General features: G+C 39.0%; 1 protein-coding gene across 2 annotated transcripts in view; it reads right to left on the minus strand.

Moving 5' to 3' along the window:
* LOC108702525 (regulating synaptic membrane exocytosis protein 4) overlaps positions 1-18,730 on the minus strand; it is a 49,734-nt gene that overhangs the window by 21,710 nt on the left and 9,294 nt on the right. Inside the window, exon 2 of one of the 2 annotated variants that reach the window (XM_041578652.1) lies at positions 5,214-5,349. In XM_041578652.1, coding sequence (XP_041434586.1) covers positions 5,214-5,349 — 136 coding nt within the window. Of the gene's footprint in view, positions 1-5,213; positions 5,353-18,730 lie in introns of both variants that reach the window. The other variant, XM_041578651.1, reaches the window with a different exon arrangement.

The raw sequence follows: 18,730 nt of genomic DNA on the forward strand, positions 1-18,730 counted from the left end.
GGCTGGAAGCTACATGGACAAAAATATTTGGACTCCTACCTATCCAACATCTCAAATCAATGATATTAATATGCAGTTGGACTTCCCTTTGATGCTATAACAGCTTTTACGGTTCTGGAATGGTTTCCATGACTAGATGTTGGAAAATTGTGGTGGGATTTGCTTCCATTCAGCCACAAGTCCATGAACATCCAACAACTACGGAGCACTTGGAGTGGTGTGTTAAAATCTCTAAACTTCAATAAGATTTTAACACACCACTCCGAGTGCTCCGTAGTTGTTGGATGTTCATGGAGTTGACCCGAAGGGGGGACCGATGTTACGTGCAGCACGGAGGTGAGAGTGCGAGAGAGATGTGATGCTCCCCGTGTTTGATTTCACATTCAGCCACAAGTGTATTAATGAGTTTGGGCACTGTTGTTGGTGATCAGGTCTGGCACTTGGTGAGCATTCCAATTCACTGTTGAGGTTGAGGTCAGGGCTCTGTTCAGGCCAGCAAAGTTCTTCTATTCCGATCTCAGCAAACCCATTTTGTAGGGACCTTTGTGCATGCGGGAATTATTGTACTGAAACAGAGACTGCTCCCCCAATAGATAGAGAATGCACATAATAAAGGGTATATCAAAAAGAGGGGAGAGAATATTATGAAACCATCTCTCGACCGAAGTGGATTGATGTTATTCAGTGTGGGCTCCCCACACTGGGGACAATAGGGTGTCTATTAATGTAGAAAAAATGGTGGGCAATGATTGGCTTATGGCTTTCCCAATAATTTAATTACATGGTCATCATTCATGCCATGCATCTGATACACAAGCTCTTAAGGTGCCCATACACTGAGAGATCCGCTCGTTTGGAAATGTCGCCAAGCGAGCAGATCTCCCTCCGATATGCCCACCTTGAGGTGGGCAATATCGGGCTGATCCGATCGTGGGCCCTAGGGCCCAATGATCGGATCCTAACGATGCCTAACGGGCGGATCGCGGGACCGCATCAACGAATAGATGCGGCCGCGATCCGACGGGATTTTTTGTCCCATCCGATCGAGATCTGGCCGACTTTCGGCCAGATCTCGATCGGTGAAGCCCGTCGTGGGCACGGTCTGTCGGCAGCTTTTATCGGCCCATGTATGGCCACCTTTACATAGTAAACTCATACAATAGAGTTTTCCAAGAGTGATTCTCACTGGAAAGATTTCTTTCTAAAGTAACGAATTTAACCGAGAGATTAAACCAAACTAAAATTCTCCCCCAAAAAGTCAATGAGCCGCTTTGAGTCACCCGCACTTTTCAGATTGGATAAGGTACAGGCCAACCCCCCCCCAGATCAATGTCACTCATTACTACTTTGACTCCTTCATTTATTATATTACCGACTCACGGATTTAAATTTTATTTCTGTCAGCGAAGACAAAATAGTCTCATTTAAAATTAAATCTTTTGGTTAGCCTTTTTTTTAAAAAAAACTAATTTGCTTTCCACCTTAATATGTTTGATAATTGTTTTCCGATCGAAAATTCCTAGCAATGCCCTGAGGCTGTACTTGAATGTAATATGCTTGGTCTCGAAAAGTGCGTTGACGCTTCATTTATTTCTTACATACAAATTACCTTTTTATTTACAGACACGGCTATTCGTTTTCTGGCCCAGAGGAAAATGACTAGGAAAATCATATTTAATTTCGGCTGCAGCATAGACTCAATCATGTGTGGCTGCTGGAAGTTCAGGTGCATATTCATGCAACAAAACTGTTCCCTCTTCTGTGGCAAAAGATCCTGGGAGGAGGGCACAACCACAGAACTCAGGTTTGTTTTAATGGATTGAGATATTTTCTTATTGGGAATATTAGGAGTGATTTAGGTGCATTCCTCAACGGTGAACATTGAACTGAGCTTGAATCTGTACACCACTGATGTTCCTACAAGGACTTGACCCAAACTGTGTTTGAGACATGTCTGATAATGATGCCACCCTTTCAGGACCTAAAGGGCCCAGATGACTCCACCAATTATCATGCTATTTCAGGAAATGTAGACTTACTATGCAGAACATGATCATCTCACTACCAAGGGCGGATTTTAATGAAGTCCCAAACCAATACCAATACCAATAAAACAATATGGAGGTATTAAGACATGACATTGGCACTGCATTTATCCCCTATTATGACTATTGTATCAAAAGTTTTAAACACTGTCAATGATCTGCATTGGCTTTGCCCACCATCCACCAAGCTGAAGCCCACCTCAGTCCACCAAGTTCAAGTTAAAGCCCACTTCCCTCTGAGATCTTCTTATCAGGGCTCTCTTAAAATAACAAAGAGCAAATACTGACAGCCATGCTTTAAAACACAATGCTGAATTCCATCATGGTTTGTCCTTGTTATTTCAATTGTTCCCTTTGTAGTTGGATTCAAAAATCAGGTTATGATGTTTGTTTGCTATGCTGCTTGTTTGCACGTTTGCGTCTTCCTTATTTCTCTATGGAGTTGACTAACCTAGAAATGGAATTAACATCAGATTTGATGCTCGTGTATTTTGGCATTTGCTTAATTAGTTTATTATGCCGTTAAGAAAGAAAATTAATGAGAATATAAGAGAAAAAAACTCCAATGATTACAAATAAAATTATAATGCAAGCTCCGAGGGGCACACTGAGCTTTTCATGCCATTGTGCTTGTGAGGATGAGAACATACAATGTATGTCTGTCTAACATCCCATTCCCAAACAAAGGGAAGGCTTTCCACCAGGTGCTGGAAGTTTATTGGTGGGATTTGTTTCCATTCAGCCATGAGATGATGAGTGTGGGCACTAATGATGGGTCTGGCTGATATGGACCTGGCTCACATATGAAGTTCCAATACATTTTATAGGCGTTTAGTTGAGTTGAGGTCAGTGCTGTAAGATCAACATTATGCATTCAGCCTGGTAGAGATTTCAGTGAATCTGCCAAGCCAATGGAACTCATCTTAGATGCAAAATTGAGATTTATCTATTAAAACTGGGGAACAGGTCCTGTGGCATCATTGTGTTGGGCTCTTGGGATCATAATCCCTCCCTTTCAGAGCTATTTCAGTTGTATACCCATATATATATATATATATATATATATATATATATATATATATATATATATATATATATATATATATATATATATATATATATATATATATATATATATATATAATTGTAAAGGGCAGGGCCCCCAATCCTGGTTGGTCCTGGCTCTACCTTGTCTCCAGATGAATTTAACAGCATTTTTGTTTCACCCCATGGGCTAGTAAATACGATGCTGTGTTAAGACTCATTAAGCCTGAATTCTTCAAAGGTTGCAAACAGTGTAGCAGCAAATCCATATGGACATCAATAGATCCATATGAAGCATCTTCTAGCAATCAACCTCTATTGATTTGGGGAATATTCAACCAAGACTCACGAATGCTCTTCCAGTCTAGAAGATAAAATGTATTGCATAGAAAGACTCCGCTCTGCATAAAGGTTTCACACAAGGAACTGCTTCTCGGCCCTAATGCCCATCGACACGAGGCAGCTGCTGGCAAGAGCTCATAATGTGGAGTGATATAATATTGGATGGTAGGACAATGTGGCTTATAAGCAGGGTTGGGGCAGTCATTGACACACACACACCTGTAGGTGCTGGGTGATCTAGTGGTCAGCCAGTAGCCAAACTATCAGTATATATATACTGTATATATATATGGCAGATCACATTGAGTGACGAGTGACTTTTTTTTTTTTATTCACTTGTATAACGGTGAAATGATGAATGGGTGCATATAAGCTTCTGCTTCAATCCAATATTATGGGATAAATTTATAAAGCAGATGTCTCCGTCGTGAAGAAATTGTAATTAACAATTTGTTTGCTAAGCCAGAGTACAAAATAGACTTATTATAGCATCATTCTATTTGCTGAACCACAGATGCATCGTATTGGGATTTGCGCATTTAGCTCACTTGAATCAACAACCACATAAGGTAGTGGGTAAAACTGCCGAAACATCATCAGACTGATAGGGCAGTTTGGCTGATTATGAACATATTAGGGGCATTTATCTGCACCTGGGCAGTAACCCATGTCAAGAAGTTTTGACACGCTACAATCTGCCTGGAATAACCTACACATGGGTATATTTTATTTTCCTCTGTGGGTATGCCCCCTATGGCAGTGGCAGAGAGGTTTAGCCTGAAGGCCAGTTAGGGTAACAATTGGGGAGAATAGAAATGTGTTCTCCTTGATACAATTGAAAGCCCAGTTTGATGGTCAGTTGGCATGAGATTTGTGGAGGATAGGTATTTGTTGTCCTATTGGTCTTGTGTCTTTGTCTGAATAACTGATACACCAATATTTTCCTATTTCTGTACATGTTTTTAGTAGCTAAAGGGGGTCATCATCAAGGCTGAGCCTTCAAAGCAAGCCTTGCCCAAATGTTGGACTTTCAAGAGGGTCACTATTTTCATGACACATAAAGGGCTTATGCTTCTTATTATAAATGGATGGCAATGGCAAAAGGTATTGAGCACACTTACGTAACAGCCACCATTCTGAATCAAAACTTTACACCATAACAGAAATGATTGGGTAGACAGTTTTCAATCCACTGAACTTGCTATTGGAAATATGCATTATATATGTTATACATTTAATATTATATTAGAAACCTTTTTTCAAACCACAGAAACAGCATGTCTTGAATGTCTCAGAGCTATTCTTTATTCCTTTATATACTTTTTGGTAATCTGATTCCCATATTTTCATTGCATATTCAAGAAGTGTTATCATTAAAGTATCAGATTTGTACTCTTCTCCCTTCAGGCTATACCACTTTTAATAATGGAATCTATCTTGCTCCTTTCATTAACATTGATAGGAACAGAGGAGCCTATTAACTAGAAGTACTTTTAGGTCTTCTTAGTCCAGAATATTAGATTAAGAATATAATTTGTACACCATATGCTAAGACCTCCCCATGTATTCTTCTGTAAAAGACCCAAAACTCTCATCTCTGGATGCCTCTCTCTCTCCTCTCTTTGACTAAATGAGACAATGAGACAGAAGTTTAATATTTAAGCCTAGTCTAGATCTGCCCATTTGGCTGTTGGGATCTGCTTGATCCAGCTGTGTGCACCACAAACTGTATCACAACAGCAAGATGTCATCTTATTAACATGGATTGTTATATTGACTTACTTTCCTTCAGACCCATAGCTGTTCATACTGTCTTCTATAGATTCATGGCTTGCTTGGCGCACTGTCCGACTTGGCATCTCAACAGCCAGACCAGTCTCTGTACTGCGTTGGATGGCACCTTTGAGCTTACGCCCATCTTCTAGGGAGAAAAAAGTACTGGTTATAATATTAGTCATATGTCAATATTATCTGTGCCAAGCTGAAATTTGTTCTGCAGGTCTCTTCTGATTAAAAATAATATGTTATTTATTATCATGAGTTGATTTGATTGTAAAGCACAAAAGTTAAACCCAATCCACTGTTTCAAATGTAAAGAAATTATTTTGTATGGATTTGCTCCTTGTTCAGAATCAACATTAGGAATATCCAACTTCAGCCTTCAAGAAGAGAGAGGGACAATGTAATGCCCAAAGTAAGGTTTGGGAAGTATCTACTGGAGATAAGTCTAAAGCAACTGGACCTTTGGAGTATTCTTAGAGTTTAAAATGGGGAATTCCATACCAGAAGAGAAGCCAGAAGAAGGTGGGGAAAGCTTTTGGAGAATACTCAGATAGTCTAGTTGCTTTAGACTTACCTCCAGTAGATACTTTCTAAACCTTACTTTGTCCGCTAGATACTGTATATCTTGTCCTGGATAAATAAAACCCTTCATAGACAAGGCAAAAGAAAGTAAATCATGATGTTTGGGAAAGCTTGGGAAGTATAAGCATGAACAGCCTTCTGTGGAAAGCACCGGCCATGCTCCATGTCCAAAGCAGCAGGGTGGTCTGTTCCTCTGAATAACAATACATTTGTATGTTTCCTTGTCCTTTTAAAATGATAACATTTCCTTTGTGCTATTATCAAGAGTTTCTCCCCATTGGGGGCCCATCCTCTCCTCTTGGGAATATCTTGAATCTAAGAAAATTAATCATACAAAGAATAATGTTATCTGATATTAAGTCTAAAAATATTGAAAGCCACCAGAGAGTTCCATTACCATATAACCAATGCTTCTATACAGGTCTTCTAATCCTACATAAGTGTCATCACTGCACACCAATTATAACATAAGACAATACGAAAGCTGTTTGTTAGGATATATTTTGCAGTGTTTATTCTTTGTTATATTATAGTTGGACTTTTATTAGTAGGACTTTTAGCCTGGTTTTTGTTTTATACCTTCTCAAACACTTCCATTATGTTCATTATGTAGCGGATAAACAAAAGAATGCTTATTTCAGTGGGGGCCTGGACACTACGTGGGAAATAAGAAAAAAAGCAATCAATAGTGAGAGCCGAACCCATAATAGATGTAGAAAAAGTCGCAAGGAGAACATGAAAAGGGTAGCAAGACTTCCAGCGAGGCTAGGCAGCAGAATGGCCCAATTATGTCACACTCTGCTATTTATATCTCACTTGAAACAAAAATTGGTTTGAGCTGGGATTTAAAATATGCATGAACTTTGCTGCAGAAAGGAAGGATATAGAAGGCAGCTTGGTACTTCTGTAGAACCTAAAAGGAAGGGTTGTAATGGATAGATTCACAAATGTATTGTAGCCAGTGTCATTACCAGGGAGAATTTTACCTTTAAGGCAATAAACAGAAATCAAATGACTGCGTTGGGATTGGACTGTGGCACCTGGCGAAATGGATGTGCTTTATTCTTTTTTAGGGGCTAGTTAATCTTTAATGTATTATTATCGTTAAAGCTACCAGTCTTATATCCCCAATTAAAGGCATGTTTTCTAGGTCTCGCCAAGGAAGGAGGGCCTATAAGATGTGCCTCAAGGTACCATTTTAAAATGTGCATCAGGAACCTAGTCGAAGAACCTGGATCCTTGACAGTAAGTGAGTGGGGCTGGAGGGTCAATGTTTTGCTTATATACATAAGTTGGAGCCTAAACACAGAGGCAGATAAAGGGGGGTACAACACAGTCTTGGCAAAAGGTCTAGAAAATACAACTTTGCTAATTATTTCCTCTAATACTTATTTAGCCATTCCCCTGTGGCAGAAACTAGATGTCTATTGATCATCTATTGATTCAATACTTGTCTCTAACATCTTCTGCCTCAGAACCAAATCCTCACTAAGGCCTACTTCTACATAAAGACCGTGATACACATTCAGCATTCTCCTTCCAGTTCTTTTGACTATAGTTTTATCTATGGAGGTCTATAGAGACACCAGTAACCTTAAATATTCGGTAGCAAAGTGTCTTCTCATATGGGCTGTTGACTACTCTTGGTGAAAAAGGTAGGGAATTGCTCCTCATAGTTATCTTTTGCCAACATTTTCAATAAAAATAAAATGGTCCAATGTTTGCTTGGATTTAACCAAGAAATGAAGGGCCACAATGGGGATTTGAACTCTACAGTACATTGTTGGTAGGTCAAACAGTTTGATATGTAACGTGTAAATCCAGAGTATAATTTCCCCCCATAAAGTGATTAAAGCATAAATCTGATGGATGTTGGGAGAAAGGGCACTTTATTGGCTGAGCGGACTTTAATGTTATTTGAAGCATATTTGAACGTATTAAGGATGGAATAAATCAACAACACATCGTTAGCTAAAGTAATATGTTACCTGGGGATGGTTCAGCAAGTAGCAATGTCACAATGAGAACAGATGACTTCTATTGATTGCTCATTGATCTATATTACGGAGAAACGTTCAGACTCTGGGGAACTTCCATGTCTCAACCAATTCGCTGCACACGGGAAGACCAGTGCTCATTACACACATAAGGGACCTGGATAAGGAACCTTTAAGAAATTGGAAATATGGATCCTTTTTTTTTTTTGGCAAGGATGTAGGGATTAATAAAAGAAAGCACATGTTGACAGTGATGGAGAATCCTCCTGAGATACCAACACAGTACATCCCTTACTATAATATATTACTGTGGGTACTCTCTAACCCTACATGTGCTGGAGTCGAAGTGTGCCATCAGTGGTTTTTCAGACTTTGTGGGCTTAGGCTACCTTTTGCTGGTCCAATATTGGGTCAATGCCAGCCTTTAACTTTTTTAACAGGGTTGTTTATTTAAAATACCATGAAACTCATTTATAATTGCCTACATGCTTCAGAATGTAGAAATCACAGCACAGGGAAGGGTGCAAACAGCATCTTGCTCCAGTTTCTTGCACTTTGCACCCTGCCTTGCCAAATGTAAACAAGCCCCCTTTAACAGTTTCCATTAGCCTACTATAGTTCCATCGTTATCTGTGCAGCCAAAAATAATTCACTCCAAATCCAATGAGCTCCTCAGCCATTGTTCTCAGCCCCCCTTGGTGATCCATACTTACATATTGATGACCTATGGCCTAAGGGCAGGGGAAGAGGGTGACATTTGTGATTGGGGGGCTACCAATAGATGACTTTATATTTAGATACTATATCATGCAGGTGCTCTCTTTTTGGTGAGGCTAAACCTACTTTAACCTTCAATATTCTCTGACTATACCTAGGGGCCTTATGATATAAAAAGCCTACACAAGGGATTGTGGCACAATGCTTTCTTAGAAAGATAAATTAAATTTACTGGGGGGTTCTAATAATTTGGCACCTCCACTGAATGAGTCTTTCCAATCTCGTTAAAGGACAAGCTCAGAAATCACACTGACTCATGAGACAAAGCCACTTCATCATCATAAGACAACACATACTTATGTGAAGCATAAAACAGATGGGTTGAGGAAAATATGCCTAATTTATCCCTCAGATTTGGATGGGCTCCATTGGAAAGCATGCAATTATAATCCTCCCTTGGTGTTTAACAGCTATTAAATAATAATTGCTCAACTTGCAAAAAAAAAATAAAAAAAATAACAGTGCGATGAAACAGATATTTGAGGGCAGATGCATTAAAAAGTGACAGGTTTTATCAAATTCAGGGTGGGAATTTCTCATTACATCTCAGCCAAAGGGAGAAATCTCACTTTTTAGGTATTAACGTTTAGAGAAAATGGACATAACTAGATGAGAACTTTACTACACCAGTTTGAATTTCTTTGTCACTGATCATGACAAGGACAACCATCAGAATTCCAATAATATATATGGACAAATCTGACACAGAAGCCATAACCAACTAAGCAGTAAGTCATTATATTAGCTCTACAAATGATGCTTTAGGACCTAGATTAATAGTAGTATTGCAATCCTGGCTTTAAAATACCCCTTGGTTGGATGGTTCCTCTACACTACACAGATAACCCTTCTCCATGCGGCGTGTTTCAGTGGGGTGGGACTTCAACCTTTGCAGAAACTGAGCTTTGATAGGGTATATTTGTTCTTTATGTTTCAAACCATAAGACTGGTCTCAGAAGCATGATTAAAGGCAAAAACATACCCCCCCCCCAACTTTGGCAGGAGCTCATTCAGTAGGGCTTATGCAACAAAGGTACTTAAACGCCTTTTGAACTCAAGACATACCTGATTCCACAGACTGCAAAGAAACCATGATAGCCTGTTTCTTTTCGCAGGGACCTTTTCTGGATTGTTGGACACAAAGTCCCTCTGCTTTCCATTTTGGGGTGTGCTGTCATGGGAAAAAAATGTTTTCCAAAATGAATCAGTTAATAGTGCTGCTCCAGTAGAATTCTGCACTGAAATCCATTTCTCAAAAGAGCAAACAGATTTTTTTTTATTCAATTTTGAAATCTGACATGGGGCTAGACATATTGTCAATTTCCCAGCTGCCCCAAGTCATATGACTTGTGCTCTGATAAACTTCAATCACTCTTTACTGCTGTACTGCAAGTTGGAGTGATATCACCCCCCTCCCTTTTCCCCCCAGCAGCCAAACAAAAGAACAATGGGAAGGTAACCAGATAGCAGCTCCCTAACACAAGATAACAGCTGCCTGGTAGATCTAAGAACAACACTCAATAGTAAAAACCCATGTCCTACTGAGACACATTCAGTTACATTAAGCAGGAAAAACAGCAGCCTGCCAGAAAGCATTTCTCTCCTAAAGTGCAGGCACAAGTCACATGACCAGGGGCAGCTGGGAAATTGACAAAATGTCTAGCCCCATGTCAGATTTCAAAATTGAATATAAAAAAATCTGTTTGCTCTTTTGAGAAATGGATTTCAGTGCAGAATTATGCTGGAGTAGCACTATGAACTGATGCGTTTTGAAAAAAAACATGTTTTCCGATGACAGTATCCCTTTAAGTCCCAGAATACATCACAGTGGAAGAAAGTGGGAAGGAGTTGCATGATACTGTGGAACCAAGGTAGGTTGTGAGGAGAAGCAGACCATCATGGTTTCCTCTGAATCTCAAATCTATATTCATTTTTGGGAAACAAAAACAAAACCTATTAATATAAAAGAATGATAGTCCAGTAGATTTTATGATAGCAACGTTTCCACTTTAGAGTACCCAGGGTGCTGAGGGTGGAGGATGTTATTATCCATTCCATTCCATTAGAATGAATTGGTAAGGGGATTAAACCTCTGTTTTAGCATTGGGTCTTGGATTTGGCCCTGAATAAGAGGAAAATGCTCATCCATGATGTTCCCTGTGCCATATTCCTTAGCAGACTCTTTCACGTGAGCAATACAAGACAGTGAATTGTGGCAACCAGCCTCTTCAGACGGTGGGTGCCTACAGTTACCTTTTGATCTATATCCAGACCTCGTTTTGTCAAAAATTAACTATGAACATTACCAACCAACTGAATGAAGATGTCACTTAGCCAAAATCTGTGAAAATACATGCTCCATTGGTGTTGTGAGCTGCTGTGACAGCTTGCAGATGGAAATACTCCTGTAGATGATGGAAGGGACATTAACCTAAATTGAATACCACTTCCTCATTCCCAAGCTGAACATACCCACACAACAGATGTGCTGCTGCACATATTGCTTTCTATGTGTTTTTCTGTTGTAGATGCATTATATTTTTAACGAACACCTTGAAGATGGAATGTTGACTTTAATTATTTGAAATGAATTCCTAAACTAAAAGCAAGAGTGAAAAGATATCTAAATATTTATATCTCTGAATAATATTATTAAAGCAATAAGAAGCATGCTGCATGCTAAGCATTTTCAGGGAATATCATTGTTTCTGGTTAAAGAACAGCCACAAATTCCAAATAGTTGTAGCACACGCCAAAAGGTCAGGGATTGCTCAGTCCAGCTTCAGTTTAAAAACTATCATCTTTATTCTTACATTTGATTAAAAACACAGCATCCAAGGTCTGACGCGTTTCTTAACAATGTACTTCCTCAGATTGGCCCAGAACTTAGAACCAACAGAGATACACAAATCTCATATGGCTTTAGAAACTTGACTGGTCTCTGGGTTCTCCTGGAATTCAGAGCCATAGGTGGCCTTCTTAAGGGCCTTCGTTATAAAATGCCATAGTGAGAAGCCCATGTCGCTGCCAGTTTACATGTTCAGACAGACTGACTCAACTATGAAGGGACTGCAAGATGGTCTGTCAAAATTGGTCCCTTCCTAAAGAAAACCAATAGCTGGGCGATTTAGCCAAGGTTAGTCTACTCAACTAGCTTAATATGGTGAGGCCAAAATGATCTTTTATGCAAAAACATATTCAACTGAGACCTCCATTACTTCACTAAGGATCTTCCCTTCCATACTAGGATCAACTACTGTACATCTGGAACCAACTAATCAATTTAGTTTTTTTTAGAAACAGGAGCAAATTCAAGCAAACATGAGTTAATCCACCTGGTTATTTCTGGAGAACGAGAGGAAACTTGTGCAAGTATGAGGATCAACTTCATCAAGAGGCAATTGTTTCCCCTGGTTATTTTTGGAGTGTGGAAGGAAACCCCTCAAACATGAGTACAGTACAAACTTCCATTCATCCATCAGAGCCTCAGCATTGCAAGGCATTTACAGTATATATTCTCTCTCTCTCTATATAGATACACATATATATATATATATATATATATATAAGAATATTCATGTATATGCCCTCAAATAGCAAATGGTGGTCTACTGAACTATAAACTGTTTTCTACTATTCTTATTAATGGTTGGTGGTGAGAAAAAGACATGAACATAAACTGTTTTTCATTGGAACTTAAAAAACATAACTCCCTCCGAAGAGCAAAGTACTATTATTAGCTGAATCAGAAAACATTTCCTGATTGAAGTCACGTCCCAGGACCCTGCTATCATTATTATGATAATGCCGTCTTTTATTATAAAGAATTGCTCTGCATGTTATTATAATACCACAGCTGATACCAGCAAGTCATAATTGTGCTTCTATGTTTATTACGCAGATAACGCTGCTTTTCCCAAGCTTTAAAATAGCAAGCTGGAATAATCTCAGGAATAAACCACAATAAATCATTTTTACTAGTGCTGGGTAGCAGCACATCATATTTCAATGAATAAAAAAAAAAGGCTTGTTTTACTAGTCCTTTAATTAAGGCTAGGGTCTTCAAAATAAAAAGAAGTTGTGTGTATGTATACAGTAGATGCATTTGGGGTGGTTCTGGTTAAACATTTTGCTTGACTTTTTATGACTTACTTTGTGAACAACAACACTTCCAAGTCTCATACATGGATTGGAGCTAAGGTTGTTGCAGGTCAGGTTGGGTGTCAAACCAGGTAAAAATACAAGTTTGGATGCTGGAAGATGCCTGCACAGGTCTCTACCCACTAGGGTTATCGCCTATAAAAATGACGCTTGATGCCAACAAAGATAAAAACATAGGAAGCCACCAGTTGGATTTTCTTACTAAGACCTAACGATGACTAGAGGCAAAACATGAGGTCCCACAGAAAATATCTATCTGGTTCTTTGTTCAGGACCAAGCACACAAGATATACCCAAGCGAGGCCACCAGCAAAGCCTCAATAGCAAACAATGGAGAGAAGCTCCGGGTACATCTGAATATTGTGGTTCATGCCCACTGGGAATCTAGGAACTACAAAATTGGTTCCCACTGATGTTATACATTTGGTGACAAGCCAAAAGAGGCCATTGTGAGCCATTTCCCAGAATGGAAAGTTGTTTGCCAGCAAAACCCTATTTAAAGAAACACTAATACATTTGTGTATGTTTGTTAATGAAAAAGAGTATCATCAAATAACAGACCTATGTAAATATAGAAAAGCAGTGATTTAATTTAAAAGTGGTGGGGTTTTGGGTTTGATTACGACCATGGCAAGTGTTTGTGTAGGAAATACTATGAATTGCTTTCAGCCTCAGAATATTACATGTTACCACCCAGTTAAGGTCATTAAAATCCCCAGATAAAGATTTTGCCCAAATTTCCAGACTTTTCTACTGACTGAACATCTTCTTCTTGAGGGGTTTTATAATATAACCAAAAAATTAACTTGTGCGTTGTCTTATGGCTTAAGCCTTATCACTAAATTCCACTACAACTTCTTAATTTCTACTGGGTTTGACATGCCTAACATTAGATACCCCAACTTCTATTTACCCTCTCCATTCAATACATTATATAGTCTTCAATATCTGTCTCACTCAACCGCATTTCAGAATTGCCAGTTATATTATATTGCTCATCCACTGGTTATTGTCAAACTGACCAATGCTACCAGTCAAGCTTTTTGCAGTTAAGCCAAATACCAATTTGAACATTTGGTTTCATAAAGAAGTACTGCAGCTGTAGGTTATGATTTCTGGTCCTCCCTATTTTGTGAACCATTATAAACCTCCTCACCCTGACTACCTGACACCCTCACTCTACATATCCACCCAAGGAGCTCTTCTGATGATTAAGGCCACAGCAAATACCCTTTTTTGCTCTAGCCTAAAACTATCCTGCTAGGGAGAAAAAGACAGTATGGCAGCCCTATGAGCTTAACTGCTATGGAAATCAGAGGTGCCCTACATTTATGCAGCTGTACCACTAAATGCACAAATTGCTGTCTGACAGACTATAAATAACTACAAAAATAGAACTGTGAGATCGCAACTGAACACGTGAATGATGCTAAAAATTGCTACAACACTGAAGTATTCTTCACCTTTTCGGAAAAAAGATATAAGGTTGAAAATATACATAAGAAAACCGCTCACATGGAAAGCTTTCTCTTTAAAGGTATACTATAAGAATTAGACATACTTCATTATCATCTCCAATGGTCGCCTATTGTGTTCTAATTTAATCTAGCTTGGGTCATGGCCAAGCTGCCCAGAGAGTTTTGAGGCTATAATAACCAAAAATGAATGTATAACCAATAGATAACCATAGATAACTGAATAACCTAAAAACCTAAGCGATATCATGAAAACATTCCAGCCTTGGTATTCTCCTGTTCTAAGCACAGTTCAGAAGGAACATTCAACTATATAAACTCATAACCAAAAATGAGAAACCAAAAATGAATCCAGAATAGGTATCCCATTGTTTTAAAATCCACCACAAAAGACTTCAGGCTGCATCAAGTGGAAGAGAGGGGTTTGTTCATACTAAGGGTTTCTCAGTAGACTGGTGATTGGTTTTGACGGTGGTTGTAGGAATCAGGATGTAGAATGTGACTTTACTTTTAGCTTCAGTCTCTGCCTCTAGACGTATCATAAAACTGTGCAAGTACAATCATTTTTCAATACTAGTAGTTTTTGAAAATGTTTGGTTCATGAATCTATTCAAGGTCCAACATTTGTTCAGGCCACCACTTGCATCATAAGGTAGTCAGAAATACATTACATTTTAATAGGGTTTTCAACCCTAATCTCAGCATAATTAACTTTAAAGCTTTCAATAATATCTATGACTGCAAAGAGGTAACCAAATCTCATCCTAAATATTCTACAGACTAGGCTTCCAGGCCCTAGGGGCACCATTGCCGATGTCAAATAACCACTGCTCTATATTAAGCACAACTGACCATGTACATTATAGGATATAGCAACCATTTAACCCTGATTGAACAATCATTATGGCTCTTTAGGCCAGGAACAAAAGCATTGTCCTGGATCCATGAATATTTACGGAAAAAGTAAATTAAGACAGTCAAGGAACAAAAAAAACTAATTGGTATCCTTTAGAGACCCTAAGGGAGAACCAGAGTAATAGAAAGCTAAAACATAGACAGCACATTCATTATACTGAGGTCATGGGACATCCAAGGACAAGATGTATCTAGTACAGCCACTTTTCCCTGAATGGTTAAGATCTTGGCTTGTCTCTTACACTGTGAATCTGCCCTAAAGCTTTACGACTAAATTGCCCTTCTAAAACACTCCCTGTTCCACAGGCAACCTTCCTCCTTGGCTGCAAAGCCTTTATCACTTTCCCTACAAACACAAAAAATGTGATGATGTCTAAGCAATAAAAGTAACGATTACTGAACAGTTTCTCTGTCTCTGTGGATTGGTGAAATAAATAAATCTGCTGGCCTATGCATCATTCATTGACTCCCAAGCTACAATACACCTGCTGCCCCTTGTTCAGAGCCATCAACCATTCTAAAGAAGCAGTGGGGATGTCAAGCATTTCAGCTGAGTAGGACGTCAATGAAGAGGAGGCCAGTGCAAGTGCACATCCAGCAAATGTTAATGAGCCTTTCAGTCAAAGAGTAACTGATTCTGCTTTGTGGGCTCTGATGCTGAAAGTATATCTAGAACTACTGCCATAAAGCATGTTCTAGATGTCATGATGCATGATGTTCTGACAGCTGCAGTGTTTCAGATATAAAGATTCTGCACTGTGCAATTGTTTTAATATATGGAAATGGTTCTCATGATCAGTTTAATAGCCTACATATAAATTCACATTTATTGGACTGGTAAGGGTTACAGCACCCCGCTCTATATTCCATTGCATTGACTGGGTCCTTTTAAAGCTATAGTTAAAGGTATAGTTTCACACCACTGAACACTTAAAAGCTGCTTTGGCTTAATCCTAATGGGGACAGTTTGTGCTAATGCTAATTCTAAATCAGTCTGGATCAAGTAAAGAATCCCAATTATGCTAAATACTATATCATTTGGCCAAGGCTAAAAAAAAAAAGGAAAAATCCAAAACATTTATATTAAAGAAACTTGACAAGCTACCTGTATGAACATAGAGCATTGATTCCCAAACTGTTGGGCTGCCTCATTCCCTTGGGAAGAATGGTTTGCAGCAGTAGTGGTGGGTGGTTGGCTCAGCCTGAAGGCAAGTTATGCGAGAACTGGAGAAAATGTCAATTTGCTCTCCTAAATATTTGACCTTGAAGGTGATAGGACTTGAATATAGAGATAGTTATCTTCTAGGCCATAGCCTTCATTGTCTCCCCCTAATCTGCCCTTGAAATGCTACAAATCTCTAACAAGATGCCACCAAAAGCTGGTCCACAGTCCAATGAGGCCAGACCAAATACAATGAGGTAAGACCCTCAAAAAACAGTAGAGCCCACAAGATCTTCCCAAGTTTTATCATAATCTGTAGAGAAAGACAAAATCTGCATGCAGATTGCCACTGTCTCTACCATAGCACAGAAACCTTAACTTTACAGTTCCTCCATTGTGTTTTATATTTTCAGTTAAATAATAATATGTCCCCTCTCTGAATCTGAAATGCTGCTTTAACATATTCATTAACAAGGGCAAAGCCAAATTATGCAAAGTTTATTATTCCTTCCTGGAATTAAAAAGCCACAAAGGACCCCTTTCCTGGCACGCGTTACAATGCGATAGCATTTTGTGGAAATTGCCTTTTTTCCATGAACAAAATAACTCATTGAATAAATTATCATACCTAACGGAAAAACATATCAGACTGCAGCCCATTTCTATCCAAGATGAAAAGCCAAATGGCAGCTCTCCAGTGTTTTATTTTAGCAAAGGAAACAGATGATTAGAAAACCTGCAAACTGAGAATATGGAGATCTAGCTCAAGGGTAGAAGACAACGCGAGGTGTTCATAGTAGTGAAACCTGATTTAGAACTTAATCCCTCTTCACTACTGATGTCACCAATAGGTGAAAGAACTGAGAGATGAGTTCAGGGGCTAAGGCAGTAGGCAAAGAAGTTGTGGCACCCAAACCCAACCAATTTGCTGGCCACACAAACACCATACCATGCATCACTAATGGGGCCCAGTAGCTTCTAGCTACACTTGCGAGCTAGTCTATAGAAAGTAAATTTCATGAAATAAATATCTAGGAACTGCCTTAGAATAAATATACCCCTATGCAAGATTGTCTGGTGACCACCTTCTGGACAACATAGAAGGAATAAACAAAGAGCCAGTTGGTTGAGGACCCCATATGTTGGCCAAGATAATTTGCCAGTTGGTTGAGGACCCCATATGTTGGCCAAGATAATTTCATTGTTTACTATGTAGCCCTATCCACTATATAAATATTGTGATCCAGCTAGATTAGGTTCTTACAAATACTTGCTCTCTAATTTGCATCTGGTAATGCATTCTGGCCCTTCACAGAATTCCTCAAGGCAAGTCAATCAATGATAACAACAATGACTTGACATGCCTATGGGATCATCATGACACGCAACAAGATTAAAAGTAATTGTTCCTGGTAACCAGCAGTTTGTAGAAATGCTTGCTATAAGGATTTTGGGGTAGCTACACTAATCCCAAGTCGTTGAAAGATATTACAAACTCTAGACCTCCCCGAGGAGCTATGTCCTACCTAGTCCCAGTCACGTATGTAGCATGCTTAGATTTTGGCTGATAGCAGGTGAATTTAGTGCTTTGAAGGTCCTATGTTTGACTCACCACTATGTATAAGGCTTTTTTATGATGCTGTTCCAACACATAGAGAATGTTAAAAAGTAGGTAGAAAGGGAGCCTCTAAAATCTAGAGCAGAATTGTGATTTTTATTAAGGCTTTCGAAAATCTTTGGCTCAAGTGTTTGTTTTCTTTTTGGCTCTTCTCCCTCGGACTCTAGCTGGCGGGGATCCATGCGACACTGTGATGAATATGGCGTGCATAATGCTTCATGTAGCTGCTTCACTGAGTACCGTCCAGTAATCATCCACCAGTTATCTGCCCAATTTAGCTTCCCTGTCCCTTCTGTGATCTATTTTAATCTTTCCCAATTTTCTTCTGACTTGAACAAGTTTGGACAAGCGCTTGTAATTTCCATTTCATTATCTGCTCGGCATCTGCTACTGGACGACAGTGGACAGTTCCAATCCAGAGAGCAAAAAAGTGGGTTATGTGCTTCTGCTGCAGACACATAACTGTGATCTACAGAAATCAGCCCCCTACCCTAACCCCAAATGTACCTTGACTTGATTGCTAATACTTTGTGTCTGTTTTTTTTTTATAAAGGAACCCTCAAAACCAATAAAAATACTTTTAGAACTTGTACTCTCAACCCAAGTATAGATGAGATATAGATCTTGGAATTTAAAAAAAATAATAATAATAAAAAAAAAATATATATTTTTGAGTTGATGAAAGAGACCATGACACCTGGCTAGCTAAGATTATACATAATGTTAAAATATTCCACCTGGCTAACATACAGGTTAGATGGTTCATGATCTGAAATCTCAGTACCTTTGGGTAAGACAGTGGCCGAATCTGTATCTGTCGATGCCGCCAT

Source organism: Xenopus laevis, chromosome 9_10S (genome assembly GCF_017654675.1).
Source record: "Xenopus laevis strain J_2021 chromosome 9_10S, Xenopus_laevis_v10.1, whole genome shotgun sequence".
NCBI lineage: Eukaryota > Metazoa > Chordata > Amphibia > Anura > Pipidae > Xenopus > Xenopus laevis.